At 41.0% G+C, this 20218-nt stretch overlaps 1 protein-coding gene across 1 annotated transcript in view; it reads left to right on the top strand.

The window, feature by feature from the left end:
* Positions 1 to 20218, top strand: part of naaladl2 (N-acetylated alpha-linked acidic dipeptidase like 2) — a 472039-nt gene that overhangs the window by 421719 nt on the left and 30102 nt on the right. Inside the window, exon 15 of the mRNA XM_085449971.1 lies at positions 17307 to 17400. Coding sequence (XP_085306097.1) covers positions 17307 to 17400 — 94 coding nt within the window. The remainder of the gene's footprint in view (positions 1 to 17306; positions 17401 to 20218) is intronic.

The following is a 20218-nucleotide window of genomic DNA, read 5'->3' as shown; positions in this document are numbered from 1 at the left end:
AAAAGCAGATGGTGAAAAGATCTTTTGATATTTGTATTGACATTAATACAGCAAGATTACATGAGTGGCACGGTTCGCTGAGGTAACAATGTGGTGCAATTTTCATGTCTATGAATGAGACACGGACGTGAAAATTGCACATGCTTCTTTTCCTTATTCTGTCTAAATTGAATTTATAATGAAATTAAATCAAACACTCAAATACTAATGTCTGTTATCAACGGCAAACTCGATGTAGAAAGAGCTGGCAGACGCAAAAACAGTATCTTTAATCCACGCGCCATATTTGTCGAATGGCAAGGCGTTTCAGTTTAGAATGACCCTTGTAAAGTGCTTGGTGCTTTGTCAGTCACACTTATGTAGCTTGCTCTGATGTTTACATGATTCCCCTTTAAATCCATATCAACAAATGGGTGATATGCAGTTCACTGCGTGCAGATGAAGTGCTCTTTAGATGACTGGAAAACTGCAGTTTCTGCTTGTTTGATCAATAACACAAATGTAAACAGTAAATCTTACCCTCAGAAAAAAGCTGTCACTAACTGCAGGAACACACCTACTCACAGTGCACGCTCCCGTGCTCTGTAATAAGCACATGCTACACGGCAATCTGTCAGTCTCCGCCTGTCTATATTTGCCTGCGCTGGGTTTTGACCTCTCATGAAGCAAAAACACACACACACACCTACACGAGCAAACACAGACACACGCACACAAAGATACAACCATCTGCTTCTGTAATGAGCATGGCTGAATGCCGTCATTTGCAGTATCAATCTTCCAGGCTACATATGTCATGCAACGCCATACAGAGACAGGAGGCATGGGGGCGAGCTTTTATGATCGCCAAAGTGTGAATTAATTAGCACTATGTCTGGGGTTCTTATTCACTTCTCCCCAATATGTCACGCTCTATGATCTAACAAGGCCTCGAGCAGATAAAAAGCACAAGCTGGAGCAAAGTCACTCTCTGGCACATCCTTAAATTGTCCTCCAGTACATGAGCGGAGCCCGAAAAGGAGGCGCTGTGGAGGAAATGAGTTTCTTCTCTGACTTCTTTCTTTTTTCTTTTTTTTTTCCTCCATTCAATGACATGGAGATAAAAGCAAACAGAGCCCCGCATCTTTTGTAGTTTCTTGCACTAACAGCTTTGTGTTTGTTTTCCTTTCACCATTATCTAAAGATGATGATGATTATCACGTCTAATAGCTCTGACAGGTTAAATGCTTTCAGATCCATCTGTATTTCACCTTCACTGATGTCGCAGTCACTTGTGAGTAATGGGGATTTAACTCTGTGTTTATCCAATAAAGCTTTGCCAATTATGTGTGCTCATAATTGCTTGTCTTTGGGAGAAAGATTTTTTGCTTTGATTTTGTGTGGTGTCAGTAATATGGGCATGCACATGCACACGCACACACACACAATGTGTGCAGAAAGAAATACTGCCGATGGGATCATCTGTTATTAAAGCTCAGACTCGTTGAAGCAGGGAAAAGATGTCTTCCAGAAACCAGCTCACTGCATGTTATGTGTCTGTAAATATTAGTCCTGGCACTGGCTATGGGTGCTGACTGTGTATGAGTTCTTGCATGAACAGCACTGTGTGTGACTTTTTTGTATTAATGAGTGTGGAGGCTGAGCAGTCATGTCAGAAATCACCTGGAAACTGTGCCTAGGAACACCATAAATTGCAGCAAAGAATTTTTTGTGCACAAAAAATATTCCAAATTTGCTAAAGGCAAGAATTACCTAAGTGTTTGGTCTCATTTAGATAATTAGTAAGTCAAGGAAGTGAAGGCAACTCACATCTATTATTTATATAGATTTATTTTCATAAACTGAACAAATCCTAACACTCTGCACATCATCATCATAACACTCGGGTAGGATTAACACATCACAACTTTAAAGAAGAAATACATTTATTATAAAGAAGGAGCAGGAATAATTTTTAAAAAAAATCACCTGCAAAAGCACCACCCCTGAGTGGGTGGGTCCAACTTGGGTTACTTTCTATGTACTTAATCTTCAAGCTGTAACTTAATCTTTTCAGAACCAAATCTCCCCCAAACATAACATATATCTATCTTATATTTACTCATAGTTATGATAAGCCACCATGTTGACTCTTTCTGGAAAAAGAGGGACTCCATGGTGTAGTCTATGTGCTACTCAGCCCACCCATTCCTTTACTTGCCCACAATCAGATCTGTTGTGTGTGGCGTGCTGTCAGCTTTGGACTAGGACTGCAGGCGCGGACTTTGATAGCTGCAGACACCACACACACCCGTGGTATCTGACATACTATTTCCCAGTCTGCTAGAAGGACGCACGAGTCTTTTTGCCTGAAAATACAATCAAAGTAATGTAAAATGGAACTCCCTCATAGTGATAGTTTAAAGAAATACTTAATTATAGCTATTGTTAATACACCAAAGAGCAACAGAAGGTACAGTTAGTTCATTTATTCTGGCATCCATAAGGACAAAAAGTTTCTCTTTCAGGCTTGTTCTTTAGAAAGTCATCGTAATTCAAGCTGAGGGCTTCTACTAGAATTATTTCTTTCCTTGTTACAAGAGTTTTTGTACCCTGCCTACCCTTCTCTGGCAAGTCTAATTACTCATTTTGTTATTTTTCTACAAACACACTTGAACCTTGAACACTGAGAGTTGATGAAAGCTCTCCTCTGGCACATAAGTGCGATTTCCTCTTGGCCTGGAGGCAGCAGACGGCTCATTGTCACAAGAGCAGCATAGCTGCCAGCTGAACCCCAGTTCAACTCGAGTCCACAGCTTGTTTGTTTTTTAATCCCTATGCTGTGTTGCCCTGAGTTGACTTCACCCCGGCTGTGATCACCATCTTACATTTTTTCACAATATCTTACTTTTTTTGTTTTTCTGAGTGGGAGAAAAAGCAGAGATATCATTACTGACAGAGGATGGAAGGAGGCTTTCTGGAAGCATAGCAGCTAACCATAAGGTTACATACTACGCACTTTGAAAAAGACTTGATTAAAAAAAATCTCCATGTTAGCTTTGCTCTTTTCCAATAAATGTTTGTTTTTAAGACAATAAATCATGTCTCCCATTTCAGTCCCGCTGTCAGAAATTATGAGGAAAATTCCTGCAGAATGACAACTAAAAGGATTCAGCGCTATAATTACACCGAGCACTCATCTCTCCCTCTGTGTCATCTTTGTGAAAGCTTGACATATGCCACTTCATCAGATGTACGGCATGCTGGCAAAACAGCTTGAATTTGCTGATGAAGCAAAGCTCTTCTGTCCATCAGTTTGGTTGAGACTGAAATATCTTAACAACTAGTGAATGGAAACTAGTTTTTGGTAACTAATTGAGATTTTCACCAGAGTTTTATTAATAATAATAATGGATTGGATTTATATAGCGCTTTTCAAGGCACCCAAAGCGCTTTACAATACCACTATTCATTCACTCTTGCATTCACACACTGGTGGAGGCAAGCTATGGTTGTAGCCACAGCTGTCCTGGGGCAGACTGACAGAAGTGAGGCTGCCATATCGTGCCATCGGCCCCTCTGGCCAACACCAGTAGGCGGTAGGGTAAAGTGTCTTGCCCAAGGACACAACGACCAGGACAGAGAGGCCGGGAATCGAACCGGCAACCTTCCGGTTACAGATATGCTTCCTAACCCCCTGAGCCATGGTCGCCCCATTTATTTATTTATTTAAGGAGCCTAGAAAGAAAGCAACTGGACTTCTTTAAGTTTTGCGAAAACCTGTTAGGCTTTTTTTCCAAGCTATGACCTGGATGACCAACAAAATCAGTGTTAAAATGACGTTAATGCCATAACCGCATTAACGCGGCAAATCTCCATTAGCAAGTTAGCGCGGATCGCCCCGTGCGTGGGGCTTTACTGCACTAACGCATTAACAAGCTAACCGCACTAACAAGCTAACTGCGCTAATGCATTGACGCCGTGCAGCCCCACATCAAGCCCCAAGTTTTGACCATAAGACGCTTGTTGTCATCATCACGCTACATGCTCCGCTCCCTGTTGAATTGTTGAAATCACTTCAGTGTAACAAACTGTAGTGATCAAAAGGCTGCATCTTACCCGGCCTGCTTTTGCTATCAATGTTAGAGACAGTTCTGATTCTCCAGTAATTTCAGTAATGTTCAATTTGTACTGTTAAACACACATAACGTCAGTGTACAGTGTCACATAAAAGTCAGCTGCCAGTTCCACAGCCAGCCAATGTTATCAAGGATTAAGCCCCATGACACATTGGTAACTGAGGGTTGGTCACCGGTGGACAGCTAAGGATCTGTTGGCATAGTAATCCCTCTGAAAGTTTGTATTTACCACCTCGTTACATTTCTTTCACACTTTTCTCTCATCTTTATCGGCCTTAAAAGCTTGACTTAGGCTGCTTCACATCTCTAATGGGTGTTGTGGAGCAGGGAAATTATTTTACTGCTATTGGTAAATAATCATCATTATTACTATTGCATTAATGATATAATCTGCAGCATTGATATTGCATTCAGATGTTTAAACAGTGTGTGTCTTTCAGAAAGACTAAGTTGCAGTTGACAGGAAGTTGCAGGCTTTGCAGAACTGAAACCGAAAGTTATTCTGAGGAGCAGGTTAGATGAGGCTATTTGAATTATTAGGTTAGTCAAATTGTCTGTTATACTTTTATATTCTTTTATTAAGCTTTTAGTAGAGGTTCTTGATTAAAACATTTATTCAACATAGTACAGTAGTTTCAGTTAGGTTATTACACATAAGGATGAGCCTCTGGTCTGGTAAAAGGTCAGAAGTGCAACGGGTGAGATGAGAGAGCATGTAAGGTCAACACATACACACACACACATTAGTTAGACTCATTTATAGGTGGAAGTTTAATCATGTTTTGCTTGGGATTGCAAAAGAGCAGTTTGTCGCAGAACTGCTGCTGAGGTGTCAAGATGACAAGCGAGCATCCGGCAGTGACAGGATGTACCGGCCATGAAGATAGAAGACAATGTTCTTTTAAACTGTGTTAAAAGTCATTGTGGTTTTGATTTGACGTAAGTATATATTCTGTCTGTGACGTATGAAGGGGCATCATTAATTCAAACCCTGATGCTATAAAAATCTGTGTATGCTTTGATTAAGTTGAAGATCAATCCCTGTCTGCGTACAGACTGGTCTTCCCACGCGTGTATTCATTAAAATCAATTGTTTGACCAAGATCTTCTGGACCAATGGTTGTTTGTACTCTCCTTCCTCAATATGTAACCTTAACATTTGGGGGCTTCGTCCGGTGGTTGAGGAGGGAGAGAATTGGAGGTGTAGACGGTGAAATTCGGTGGTCCGTTGTGGTCAGACAGGCAGGCGTAACCCGGCAACCAAACTGAGGGGACAGGCGCCTTTATAAAAGAGGTAGGCACAGGCCTGTTGATTTTATCCTGATTTTTGCCTGTGGTCTCCAGATACCACACTGGTAGTCTCCTCCTGTTTGGACACCCCTTAAGTCTATCCTCACTGATCTTGTTAAAATTTGAGTCCAACCTTGTTCCTAAGAACATGCTGACATAATGATTTTTCAGTTTGGAGTTGTGGTGGTTACATGTGCTGAACACATTCTCCCAACCTGGATTATTTTTTTCTTTGTGGCAGAAAATGTCTTCCTAACTAGAGAATAGAATATTATGCGTCCTCAGGCAAGCTCAGTGAGTACCAGCAGGAGAGGAGACATTTACCTATGTGGAATTATTTTAGAGTGGCACTTTATCACTTTAGAAGCTACGCATGTATACAATAATGTTTGTTTATCCACTTGAGCACAGTTTGAATAGAGAAACTGAGCATCACTCCTTCTACTGTACTTTAACATGCTGCATCTATCATGTGCTGCTGTTACATAACTTAACTACATAGTTTATGGTTTATTCATGGGGCCTATTTTAGCCCAGAGAACTGGGCGTCCTGAATCAGAGGAGAATCTCTCCATCTCTCCACATGCCCCGGGGGGAAAACAGGCAGGCAGGCGAGTAAGATTGTAGACTTGGGCAGAATTACCACTTCACTGAATGAGAAAGAGAAAATGATATTCGTCACCTGCTCTGCCTCTTCCCTCTGCCCATCTGACCATCATCGTTTTATTTTCCCACCAGCCTCATCTGTGTATGTGTGCCTGTGGGGACGTGCGCGTGTATAACCGCGTCAGAGGCAACGCTGCAACTCTGGATGTCTGCATGCATGTATTTATGTAGCCCGACAAATGATGCTACCAATCTGGACAGGACAGGAGTTGGCTGAGAGGATGTGTCGGCTGTGCATCATTGAGGATTCACCAGCTTCTCCTGTGTATATGTGAGAGAGGGGGGGAAAGAAATGTACGTAGCATGTCACAGCAGAGCCCTCTGCTGTTTGAAGCATCAGCCTCAACTCATCACGTCCTCTGTTCTGGTTTCAAACGTTTGCTGTACAAGAATCTGCATATAAACGTCTCTTTCACTGCAATTTTCAATCTGTGTCTTATTTTCAAAAACCTATATTAACTGGATCTTTCTGAAGGTTACATTTGTAAATATAGGGTGAAAGTGACAGTGTTTCATGTTGCACTCTTTATCTACAGCAGAATTCTGAAATGTTCTAATGATGTTAATCATGCTTTTCAATGTAGCCTCACAGCAAGGAGGTTGCTAGCTTTGAATCGTGCCAGCTGGTGGCCTTCTGTGTGGAGTTTGCATGTTCTTCCCATGCTCGTGTGGGTTCTCTCCAGGTGCTTCAGCTTTGCCTCATTCGTGGGTTATGTCCACTGTAGAACTGGTTATTCTAAATTGGCCGTAGGTGTGAATGTTAGCTTGGATGATTGTCTGTCTCTCTGTGTTGACTCTGCAGTAGACTGGTGACCTGTACACGTGCCAAATCATAAATGTGGATCCATCCACTGTGGCGACCCGGTGAGAATAAGCAGCTGAAAGATGCTTGGCTGTAAGCACAAATGTGGGCAAACAGCTTGTTCACTGGCTCAAATACCCACTCCTCGTTGCTACTGAATAAAGTAGTATAGACACAGACAGAGACTTGGACTGACCTGGTGCTCATCGGGCTGCACTAGTGTCAATCCAAAATGGGAAAAAAAATCACCAAAAAAAACACCAGTTTGGCAAAAATGAAGACAATGATCATACCTGTGGTTGAAGAGAATGCTAGGCAGCATACATAGAAAAATGTAAAAAATAATATCTATATCCTAAAATGGAAAAATCAATTAACCAAAAAATACAAACACACTAATATTTAAAAACATGGGATTTGTGTGCATCACTACACAGCTTGTGAATTATTTGTTATTTTGCTGCTTGATGTACACGTGTAATAATTAGTGAGTATCTCCCTTGTTATCCCTTACATAGACTACATGCTTGAATTCTTCTTTTTTTGTAGCTGTTCATATGAGATCACAACAGAAAAGACAGAAGTCCTTATTCAACAAAAAGATCACGCAGAATTGAGAAGAAAGAATTATAAAAACACAGTAATTGTGAGTTTATCTAAAAAGAACAGGAAGTTGCACTTGTGGCATGTAATATATTTATACGCAGAGATCATTTTGGCAAAGGTCAATTGTGTGGCTGATATTTTTCATAATGTCAGCATATTAAAAATGTATGTAACAACATGTTCCAGCCAAACAAATGTTAAAGTGACATTTCAGATCGGTATCCTGTGTTTATCTGTTTGTTTGTGTAGTATAGCTCATATTGACTCACATGGACGGATCCATAGAAGGGTCAGGATTTCAGATTTATCTCTGGTATTTTATGGATTTATGTTTTATCGCTACATTATCCAAGAAAGCAAAGCTGATATGGTGAAACAAGTAGGTGGTTGTTCCTTGGAATCAAACAAATGCGTGGTGCAAGATGCAGGAAATGTGTTTCAAATGTTTTCTTTTTTTCCCCTATTTTTCACCAGACCCCACTGTTAATGAATCTTTTCAAGTTACGCATCCATTATTGAAAATAGCCAGACACATGTGGAACGTGTGTACCCCATTAGTGCCCCGCTGAGCTAATAAAGGCCCCAGTTTTTTGTTTTTTTGCTTTTAACTAAAAATCCATTTTTATAATATCTGAAGATATTGTGAAAATGTATCTCACTCCAATTAGTATTCTTAGTCAACTTGTTCTCATCTCAGGATATCAACGTTGATATTTTGTCAGAAGCTGCAGGCGTCACTGAGATAAACACTTCAAACATGTGATAAACACTGTCCTTTGGTGTGGGTGCTTTTATTCACCAACTAAGGCAATTTTGGACATGAGAAGAGCTGATGTTAGGCTTTAAAAACAACTTTATGAAATGGCTGTGGTTCGAGTTAAAGTATATTTCAGCATTGTCATGACCACTGTTGAGTTAAACACGTTCCAACAAATGACTATATAAACTTTTCTAAATTCAATAATCACATAAAATTACTAATCAAACATCTATATTGCAGTTATTGCGAGTTATTGGGAATAAATGATCAAACATGTCCTTTTCCTGCACAGAGTGAGTGGATATAATTACCTGAGGCACTCTACCCACTGAATTAATTTGATAATTACTGAGAAGTGAGTACCTGCCTACACAGCAAATCCAGCATGTCCAAATTAACACTGTCGGATTTGATTTCAACACTATTAAAGTGTCTATATGGGTCCACACCAGAGAGTGTTAATTTAACTCTTTTTGGAGAGTTGGTACGTTAACTCTGATTTAGTGTTAAACACCAAATCTGTCTGGAGTTGATAATTTAACACTTGGTGTTAAGAGTTTATATATTAACTCTCAAAGAGTATTTTAGTTTAACTACGTAAGAGTTATCTTCTAATTCATTCTAAAAAGCGGGAATTTTACTGTTCTGAACTTCTAGAAATTTCTTTTGGAAATAAACATTTACTAAAAAGATGCAATGGTTTTTGAAAAACATTTATTCTGAACTGTGCACCCCAATTTCAAAACATTTTCTGAAAGATGTAACAGTATACATGTTCTCACTTTCATTAGAATTTTGTTTATCAAAAGGTCTGACATGGTAAATGCAAATAACAGCATCTCATCACTTATTTCTTCAATACAATATGCATGTCCTTCATTCATCCCTTTGTGGAACTTCAACGCACTTCTGCTCTCCCCCATATTCCATCTTCACAAGCATATCCTGTGTGGAGATTGAATAAAAATTAGTTGACACTAATTAATGGCACAAATAATCCAGTAAACAATTGCAGCACAGTAAAAAAAAAAAAAGGAATCCTCTTTGAGCCATTACTTGTGTAAAGTATTTTCCCAAAAGACAAGAACACAGGCAACAGGTAATACTGAACTAAATGTAAAACCTCAACCTTTTTAATTTTTACCTAAACCGTGTGCACAAAACTCTGGAGGGATCTAAATGCTAACGTAGAACCCAGTCAGGACGTCAGCTACTGCTGTTTGCTCGTTGTTGTTTTTTTATGGGCGATCGTTTTCAGGCTTCAAGTAGCACCATTACACCAACATTTCACATTCTAGACATTGTTTTAGGTGTATTTGACCAAAAGTTTGACTGAAAATTCACATGCAAGCTTTTTTTCAAGGCTGTGGTATTTGCCCGCAAACAATACCTTTCAGCTAGCTAAAACAGAATATTATGCTATCAGCGAGCAACATGGCTAATGCCTTCCACACAGCTTTGTCTCAACTCCAAAGAGCCACAGAAGTAAAAGCTCATAATAACAATTGAAACAATCTTTGAAAAAAATGACTTACCAAGCATGGCAAACAACTCAAATATGTAGAGCAAAATGTTCTGAAACGGCTTCACTTCAGCTTCGATTGGAGCCGTGCTGGGGGCGGAGTCTGTGAATTCACTCTGTTGGTGTCATAGCCCCTCTAGGAGTTCAGAGTTAAGAGGTCAAGAGTTAATGTTTCCATTGTAACACCTCCAGATTTGACAGAGAAACACTCATTTTTAACACTCGATTTTAACTACTATCATTTTACACCTCAGAGTTACATTAAAAGAATGTGACTCTGCTTAGAGTAAAATTAACTCTACTTTTGCAAGGAGACTATTAACACCAAAAAATTTAACACTTTTGAATTTGCTGTGTACACCTGCTTAGAAACCATGCTCTGTCTTGCACGTGTACTACTAATGCTACTTTTTGGTGCTGTTGTACTTTTTTTTTTTTTTTTCACCTGAGGTTTACTTGAGGGCTCCCTCAGATCTCGAAGGTCACTTTGGGTCATGTGTCCAGTTAACTGTCAGGAAGAACTGGCTTTGGTCAGTTAAAAAGCTTTTCTTTCTTCTATCTTGGGTAAATAGAGATTGTGACGGCAAGCGAGGCGTGTTTCATCCGCCAAACGCTACTTAGGAGGCTGCGGTTGATTTCATTAAAATCTCAAAGGTCAGGTCAGGAAAGGAAATGAAGGGAAGATGATAGAAAAAGAGGTGAAAAAAAGGGAACGTGAGAAGAGATGCTCAGACTAGTTTGTTCAATCTTCCACTCCAGTCGAGCTGTCAGCTTTCTTTAGCTTGTCTTTTGCTTTCTGTTATGTTACAGCCTCTTTTCTGCCCGTCTTCCTCCATCATTATCTCTTGCCATCTTTCTCTCCCCTTTCCCTTTTTCTCTCTCGCCTAAGCCTTAGAAAGAGACCATCCAGAAATAAGGCCATAAATAAGAAATCAACGGCCTTTTCTGTCCCACCACATTACAGGCTTTTGATGTATGCTTTCTGCAGTAGTATTACTCACCAGCTTCAAATCAATGCTCTAATCTTTCCCTCTGCCAGATTGATTTCAGTGGCAGTGACAACAGCGCAGAGAGGTGCAGTACACTGTAAGCCATTTTCAAAATACTAGCAAATGAGTTAGATGCCAGAGATCACATAGGCAAAAATGCATTATGTAGAGAAGGGAGACAAATAAATGGGAAAGCCCTTAACCACTACAATGAGAATGCCTCTGTTCCTGTTACTTTTACTGGCATGCTTTGGGTCCACTTGTCTTTTTAGAGGAAGGGATCACTATAAAACAACTGAAATTCATTTTGAGTGACCACCTTCTCCTAAGATGAAACATTTTTATCCTTATGATAGTGATCACCTCCAGGATGGCATTCCTGGCACACACATTCATAAGGCAGCGAGGGGTCGTTACTTGTTTGAAGATTATGTAAAGCTAATGCAGTGGCTTCTAGATATAAACTAGTCTAAACATGTATGGAAGATTTTGTACCAGCGTTTAGACTGTGTTCTCCACCTTCATTGTTGTGATGGCAACTGTGTAATCACTGTTTGTTAATGTGTGGATAATAAATCCACGTCCTTGAAGCTGGTGGGGAAAATCAGCAGACTACTTCAGCAGCGTAATCAGTTGACTCCAAAAGAGGAAATATCTCTAAGAAGAGTTGTTCCTTTCCTTCAGTGGAGATCCAGAGACTTACAGAGTCAATGTCAGGCAAGCTTTTCTGGTAATTGCCCAACATCTAATCAAGACACTTAGTGGCGTTTTTATTTAATTTGTCGTATTTTCTGTATGTGTATTTCCAGTTTAGTTTATCAGAACCACAGTTTAAAATGGTTTAAATCCGAGTTGTTTAAAAACAAATACAAAGATATTAAGTTATGCATTTTTAGCTGCCTGCTAAGTGTTGAGTGAAGGACACTTTGCAAGCTTATTACGTCAGCAGCGTGATGTCGACTTTTGTTGCTCAAAACTAAGTGAAAGTTAATGTATATTTGTGTGACCTGAGACTGAGAAGCAAGACTTGCAACATTTATTTACTTATTTTAATACATTGATCATGAATAACCTGAAGATTTAACTGTGTTTTTGCTCACTTTACAGGAGAAAAGACTTACCTCCACTATGTAATCTTGTGTCTGTATTCAATTGAAATCAGTGGTTTTTATTTTTTACAGTGATACCTTTCAGCCATTCTTTTTTACAGGAAGACTCAAAAAATAGACTGTGGCGGGGCGTGGCCTGCGGTGCAGTGCAGAGGAGGCGGACGCACCTGCACGGCATCCGCAATCACGCCCCGCCGAATTAAATATTGTACTGGGTCCTGTGGTTGGGTTGTTGGTGTTATGTTGAGCTGGAAGCGGGAGAGCTGCAGCTCTGAGTGCGAATGTACAGCAACCGTGTAGGGATTAATAAAAGCATCAAAATGCCACTGGGTCTGCCGTGGTCGTCTACAGTGGTGCCGAAACCCAGGACGGGAGGCACGGCAGATCCAGGAGTGGGCCAGCAGAGGGAGGACCTGGCGAGAATGGTGGCCGAGCTGGCGGCCACGCAGCAGGAGCAGGCGGCGGTGTGGCGCCGCAGGCGGGAAGAGCTGCAGGACCAGACCGAACGCCACCTGCAGAGGATGGAGAATCTGGCGGCGCTGATCCGGTCCTGCCCGACACCACCGCCACCCCCACCGGCGCTGGAGTGGAGGAGATCCAGTCCGTGCAGGCGCCCGTGCCGGCCCCCAGGTTGCGACCAACTAGCACGCAGCCTGCCACAGCGCCTGTCCCCACACCTCGCGTGGGAGCCGCAGGGGCTCTGCAGGGCCCGGTGCCCGTTCCTGCGCCTCGGAAGAAGGCGGCGGAGCCGGCAGCGGTGGAGGCGGCGCCCGAGGAGCCGCTCCAGCCGGGAGAGACAACAGTGGAGGCGGCGCCCGAGGAGCTGCTCCAGCCGGTAGAGGCAGCGCCGGAGGCGCGGCGAGGGGAGCTGCTCCAGCCGGCAGCGGTGGAGGTGCAGCGTGAGCTGCTCCCACCGGGAGGGGCGGAGAAGCCGCGGGATAAGTCGGTGGTGCACGTGCTAAGGGAGTCCGCGCCACCGAAGCCCGAGGTTAGCGGGGTGAGCAGAGCGGCCTCACCTCCACCAGAGGCCGGTGCCTGCCGGACATCTGCCCAGCCGCCTGCGAGCTGGGGCGCACGACCGTACCAACAGCGCCGCGTCCACCTGCCACGCGGCCGACCTCCGGACCAGCTTCGCCGACGCTGCTGGGTTCGCAGGCGGCCACCTGAACTCACAACTCCCCGTCGCTTGGCCAGGGCCCGGGGGCGCCGACGGTCCGGGCTGATCCCCTCTCCCGCTCGCGGTGGGGGGAGTACGTTCGGCCGGATGGTTCCCCGGCCTCAGTCGGGCGATGGGGGTATGTGGCGGGGCGTGGCCTGCGGTGCAGTGCAGAGGAGGCGGACGCACCTGCACGGCATCCGCAATCACGCCCCGCCGAATTAAATATTGTACTGGGTCCTGTGGTTGGGTTGTTGGTGTTATGTTGAGCTGGAAGCGGGAGAGCTGCAGCTCTGAGTGCGAATGTACAGCAACCGTGTAGGGATTAATAAAAGCATCAAAATGCCACTGGGTCTGCCGTGGTCGTCTACATAGACTTAACTGTAAAGTGGAAATCATCCGTTTTAAATAAAGTGAAAAACATATTAGCTTACATTATAAGCATGAGAGATGCTCATGTGAGCTTGTGGTCCACTACCACCCTTACATGATTTGGGTTTTTCCAACAATTCCATTAAGATGGCAAACATTCAGATGAAAGTCAAATACTGATGTTAACAAGTTACACAAGGGATGTGTGAATGCGAGAGCTGTAGTTTCTGGCAGTCTGCCCTTCCTCCTCAATCCAGTCTTAGCCAAGCTGACCTCCAACACATTCAACCTGTGAGGGCCCGGAGAGGGCGTGTTCACACTTGCATGAGTGATGTGTGCCTCTGAGCGGATGAACCTGGTAGTGAGGTTATCATCCAAGCGTCTGCTCAACTGGAGTCAGACTTGAGGCTCACTGGCCAGAAATGAAACAGGTCAACTGGAACACACAGACACACACAAACAGGGAGAGAGAGACGTATTGCATACTGACCTTTACTTATCTATTCTTTTTCTACATTTTACAAGCGGCAACTTTATTTTCAAAGCACATTTCAGACAATAATATATAATAATATATATTTATCACACACACACACAGATATATGTATACATAGCCTTTGTGCTGCGAGTTCTTCATACTCCTGAAGCATCTCCGGTCATAAGCTCTCTCTTAGTCAAAAATATACTTTTAGACTGGTTTGATAAACTCCCGACACTAAAAGGGTGCATACATTCGTGTTCTGTTGGCATTACTAAGTACCAGCCGCTACCAGTTTGGGCCATCTGTTGATTTCAGAAGGAGCCGTCATTGTATTCTGCTCAAAAATTGGAAACAAGAAAACTTTGCAGCTTTTACTCACAAATAACTGGGGAAAAAAACAAATGAATCATTTTCAGTTTCTTTCTGTTAAAACTTTTTAGATCTTCACTGGTGCTTAATGCCTCCAAGAATTAGTCATATGCAGTCTTGTGCACACAAATGCTTTTGACTTTTCTGCTCTTACATGACATCAACTAAACTTGCAAAGCAAATATAGTTTCCATTGGCAGTGCAGGTGGTTACTGAGTTTTTGCCACTTCAGTTTTTCCCATACTAGAGATGCTCAGCTGGCTTTGCAAGATTACCCACTTGAAGTCTTTGACATGTTTCTGATCATTTCTGAACTTTTTCTTTTTTTTGCTCTTGTTGCATTATTAACTTGCTAAACGAGGCTTTATTCCGTGAAGTGGTTGAAATGAATGCTAAGTTAGGTGGTGCAGGTCAAAGTTTCACCTGCATGAATGCACGCAACACTTCTCCAAGGATCACAGAGCCTTATAAAGGTGCCATTAAAAGATGATAATCAATGATACTGAGTTCATCTGTTTTGGCTGAGAGACATAAAATAATCTACAGTAAGATTCTGGTGCTAATTTGAAATTCTTTAATAATATGGTAATCAAACATCCACGATGTGATTCCACCTGGAACGGTAGCACTCCGTGCCGTCCACTCACTTAGTTTCTTTGTTACATCTCTCCAGTAAACACAGAAAAATTAAAGCAGGTTTGAAAAAGGTTGGTGCCTTTTTTAGTTTTCCACCAAAAAGAAAGGTGAAAAAAAGAGGAACAGACCGCGTTCTCTATCTGGCATCTTAATGTGCGAATGAACATGGCTCAGATTAAATCTTTCTTGTGATGTCTTTGGCTGATAAAAGTGATTCTAGTTACGACGTGTCACTGTGAAATACAAAATAGGATGTACTTGGGTTTACTTTCTGTGGGAAGAATATAGTCTAGGTGGAGAGTAAGAGTCGATATATCCATAATCACAGCTGTGATGTTATACCAAGTAATTGGTTAGCTCACTGTGATGTTATACACCCAATAAAAAACAAGTGGAAGCCATGCCAAGTCCTCTACCTGTGAAGAGAGTGGCTGAATCAGTGGCAGTGATCTGTTTGCATCAAGATGACAGACACTTCAGTGTGAGAGCAGAGCCAGACAGACACTCTCTGTAATTTGGATGATGCTTCTCAGTATGGGGTGCCAGAACAAGCGGGAATCTCCATAAATGCTTGCTCACATTGCAGCCAGAGGTGTCCCAATTATTTATTTTCCCTCACAAGACAGCTGTTATCTAATCAGTATGAAAAGCACAATGTTGCATAGAGTGTCAGCTTTTTAATTTACAATCTGGACCACCAGGTTATTGGGTGCAGAATCAGATCTGTGGCTGGCAATAGCTTAAAGGACAAGACATGATCTGACTCATTGAAATTTTACATCCTCCTCAGCACCAATTACATTCTACACACATAACCGAAAGGTGTTAAAAATCTGATGTTAAAATGTTGGCGTGAAAGTGAAGGTGATTCATTTCTTTCATTTAAGCTTCATTGTTTTTGATTTTGTGTTGTTGCTGAATGTGGATTATACTCTTAAAGGCACTGAAAGAGCAAAAACATGTTGCAATTTTCCAGCTGGATAGGACTATGATGTATACCAAATCCTAGAAGAAGAAAGCAACCAACCTGAAAAGAGGTTACCTTTTTTGAATGTTATCAGTAACATACATTCCACCAGAAGGTGACTTACTGCTAAGTTGCTGTGAACACATTCAGTGGTGGCTGTTGAAAAGTGTTTCTAGGTTTAAGTGCCAACAGAAGCAGACAGTAAGAGTTAGAAGAGATAGTCAACTGGATCAATGGAAGTTGACATTGAACTGTAACAGTTCAAAGTTTGCAATACATGCAATACATTATTTGGGCTCTATTGTATGGAAGGCTGTTTCCGCCACTAAAAAAAAAAAAAAAAAAGTATCCATAACATGAAATTTGAACTTATTAACTCAAAATTTCAAGAAAAGTACCTTGAAATTTTGACTTACTTTTCTCAAAATTTCGAGTTAGCTCTGCCAATCAGTAATCTACATGAATGACGTCATTTCCTTGTTACCCGGAAGCTGAAGCCCTCAGCTACAAATGCTACAGCTAAGCTACCAGTATTACAGCCATGAATGCACAAATTGCACAAATTGCTGAGTATTTTCAGCGTGGCTTCACAAATGATGAAATCTTTGTGTTATTAGCTGAATCACATGGCATTACTATCAGCCAACGTACTCTCGAAAGCGCCAATTTGTTGTGATCCAGTTTTAAATGCACATTCATCTGCACCATATCCTTCTGGGTAACAAGAAAATGATATCATTCACGTAGATTACTGACTAGCAGAGCTAACTCGAAATTTCGAGAAAGAGAACTCGAAATTTCGAGTTATGGATACTTTTTTTTTTAGTGGCAGAAATGGGCTTCCATACTATTTAGCTGAGTTTGCTAGCTTACAATAACATTTGGAAACCAAATTTTTCACATAGGTTTTCACATAACCATTAGATGGCTACATTATCTGTGCCACTCTGTGTTCATCAGTGATTATAAGTAGATAATAATGGCCCCTGAAGCTGCTCAAACGTAGAGGAGCTTCCTATTAGCAATATGCATGGGACTGATACAAAGTGACAAGTCATTAAGTGAGCTTTTTTTTTAGTGATGACAGTCACAAGGACTTCAGCCAACCAACCACCCATTACAAATCTGTAATCTCTCATTTAAAATTCATTTGACAAGAGAACTTTGACAGGAAAACATAAAGTAAAGAAAAACCCAATCAACTGGCAATCATAATCTGACAGAAGAATTACTTAGTAAAAGGTGTAGCACACATGTAAGCCTTATGACTGGCACAGTAGAAAGCCTAACTGGCCCACTACTGTTTTAGTTCTTTTTTTGGTTTTTTTGTTTGTTTTGTTTTGGGTTTTTTTAATTGAGAAAATTATCCACCTATGCTGGTGTCATGTCTGAATGCGGGAATGGCAAGAAAAAAGAAAGTGGAGCTAACTTACTAAACCATTTGTTTGGCTGTGTTTCCACAGATGACTGCAGAAGCAATTCTCCGACTGGTCAATGATCCCGTGCTGCCATTTTACCCTCTAGACATCGCCCTGGATGTTCAAAACAAGCTCAAAGGTAACACTGATGATCATGTGTTTTCAACTGCGGTGATGATAAAATACAGTCTAGTGGTATGTGCATGGAGAGAATGATGAGGCTAGGTGTACTATATACTGACTGACTTCCACTAAAAAGCACACAAACAAAGGTAGCAAAAAAGTGTGGCGCATTTTGAAGATGAAGAGTTTCGTATTTCTTTCAGTTGTTATGGAGAACAAAACAGTCAAAGAAGAAAAGTGGGCATAAGCAAGATAATATCATAATATGACTTTATATTTGTCTGCTGGATGAGTAAAAAGATTTGCTTCTTCATATCCACATATAGTAGTGTGCAAAGGAAAAAGGAAAAATAACAATAAAAAGTTTTTAGTTGTGGTTTTTATTTTAAAAAGAGACTAATTATTTGGCATAAGATGATCATTCAGATTGAAAACAAGTAGCAGTTATGCCTGAGTATCTACCGCTTTAGACAGACATGACAATGAGTTAGGAATAATAAGAATCTGAGTTCAATAACTGTATTTCTTTGTTCTGAATCCAAGGTAGCTAATATTTAAGCAAAGGGCTCTGTAGTCTGCTTTTCAGCTCTTTATGTCAAAATTGTGCAGTTGCTGTCTGTGTGTTTAGCTAACAAGCCAAAGACCAGTTCATACAATGTGTTGAGACCCACAGGCCTGCAGCGGTGCAGCTGTAAAAGATAGCCTACTTAAAGCATTTTGTTTTATGTATCTGTGGGAGTGTTCATGTTGGTTGTTGGGGAGTGTAAATTAGGAAATGATGCATAAGGTGGCTGGTCTGTGGAAATGAGTTATGCATCTGCACAGAAGTCCATGACAGCAGCTACTACACACACACACACACACCGCAGAGCTTTCTGTAGTTTCACACAGTGCAGGCTAAAATATCACCATTCAAACTGCAAAACTGCAGAACCCCTTTGTCAGGATGCTCATTGAAATAATGCATTAAGTAACTTTTGTCCAAATTTTGACCAGGACAGACTAAGAGTCAGATTCACTAAGTGGCAGACTTACCTGAGACCACAATCTCAAAAATGCACTGATGAGAGTGGACAGTTCTGTGGGTGATCTACTAACAATGCATTAAATTCTAACACAGCCAGCCAGTAAAGAGTAGCAAAAATTCGCTATCAGACTCAAAGAATGAGCGAATAATGTACCTACCAAAATAATACCGCGTAAGCACAGGTTTTAGTGTTTCTCCGCTGAGGAGAGTCCATGTGTTTTTGGTATAAGGGTAAAATTTGCAGGGGACTTTATAGGTAGGCATTATAGGTTTCTCTGGATAAATGTGATAAACCTGAAATAAGTGTGTAAAATTTGAGCTGCATGATGTGCAGACAAACTTGAAACATTATTTAGAATGAGTTACCCTTACTCTGCCGTGGATGTAAATCCATGTATTGCTTTTGTTTTCCTCTATGAGGCAGCATGTATTTATGAAAGTCGATATTATATATCGATTTAACACATCATGAATTTCTGCAAGTTGACAGACATTTCAGTGTTATATATATCCAAGGTTTAAAAAAAGCTGCATGTGCATTTAAAACATTGGACTCAGTAAAGAGTTACATGACAGATCCAAAGCTTTGGCAACGCTCTCAGAGCACCGAGCCATCCACCCACACCAGTTACATGCTTTTCCTGACAACATCCTCCCCTGGCATTTCAAATAAATCCACAGTCCTAGCAGCAACTATCACAGTCACTTCAGGCGCAAAAAAAGACATGCTTTTTACTGCACTGACTTCAATGCAATTTGCAACAAATTGCCTGCAGCACACCTTAGTAAATCAGATTTGTAGGTTTCATTTAAATATGCTCTTCCCAAAAGTTTTGAGCTATCAAAGGGAAACTCCTAGAAAGACACAATAAGGATACAAAAACTCTGTCCACACCTTTCTATAGCTTTTTAAATACATAATACAAATTTGGTCCCATATTGCAACCATTGAAGAAGATATTAACAGTGATGTGGCTGCCAGAGAACATATGTGTTAATATATTTCAGTGACCAATTACTTAATTACTGTGACTCTCAAAAAGATTTTCATATTTTTTAAAAGGAAAAACAATCTACAAAGTTAACTTAAACCCCATTTGGAAAAAAGGATATCATAAGGATGCACAACAATTTCAACATGCAACAAAAGAGTTGCAGAATGTTTCTCCATGCAGGCACATACACATGGACATGCAGAATAATGAAGAACTGTTTCAGCTGATTAAACCAAAGTCTTTCTCTCATGATTACACAACATACTGACTTTGATTATTTTAATTTGTAAATCCAGTAAAGTGTCAAATGTAATCCCTCTCAGACTTTTACATCAGCCCTGAGAAAACTAAGTCTTCTTGAGTTGTCCTTTTGTTGTAACTCCCATAGCTTTTTCTGCACCCTCTCATTCTTCTGCTCTTACTGTTCTTGGTTCTCCTCTTTCAGCACAGTATATATCCTTGTATCGAAAAGGTGGTCTTGAATCTGTATCAGTGTGTGTGTGTGTGTGTGTGTGTGTGTGTGTGTGTGTGTGTGTGTGTGTGTGTAGAAACTGAAAAGAAATTGGAAATCTGTAATGGATGTAAACACCAGATTCATAACAGTCCAGTATGGCTGTAATGCCTTGGCTAATGGACTGTAGTAAACCACTGAGGTGTTTCATACAGATTCCACGTTCACTTTGAGAGATCATTTGCAGTAAAGCAGGTTTTTTTTTCCTTGAAATCTCTGGTCATTTTTTACTTTAATTTATTAAACTTCATTTCCTGTGGATCGTCAGGTTAATATCTGTTCTGTGCATGCAGCCGATCCT

Source organism: Copadichromis virginalis, linkage group LG23, assembly GCF_057382275.1.
Source record: "Copadichromis virginalis isolate Kocher_CV1m ecotype Utaka linkage group LG23, C_Virginalis_male_GT1.1, whole genome shotgun sequence".
Taxonomy (NCBI): domain Eukaryota; kingdom Metazoa; phylum Chordata; class Actinopteri; order Cichliformes; family Cichlidae; genus Copadichromis; species Copadichromis virginalis.
Note: the sequence above shows the minus strand (reverse complement) of the source record. Positions and strands in the feature narration are given on the sequence as shown.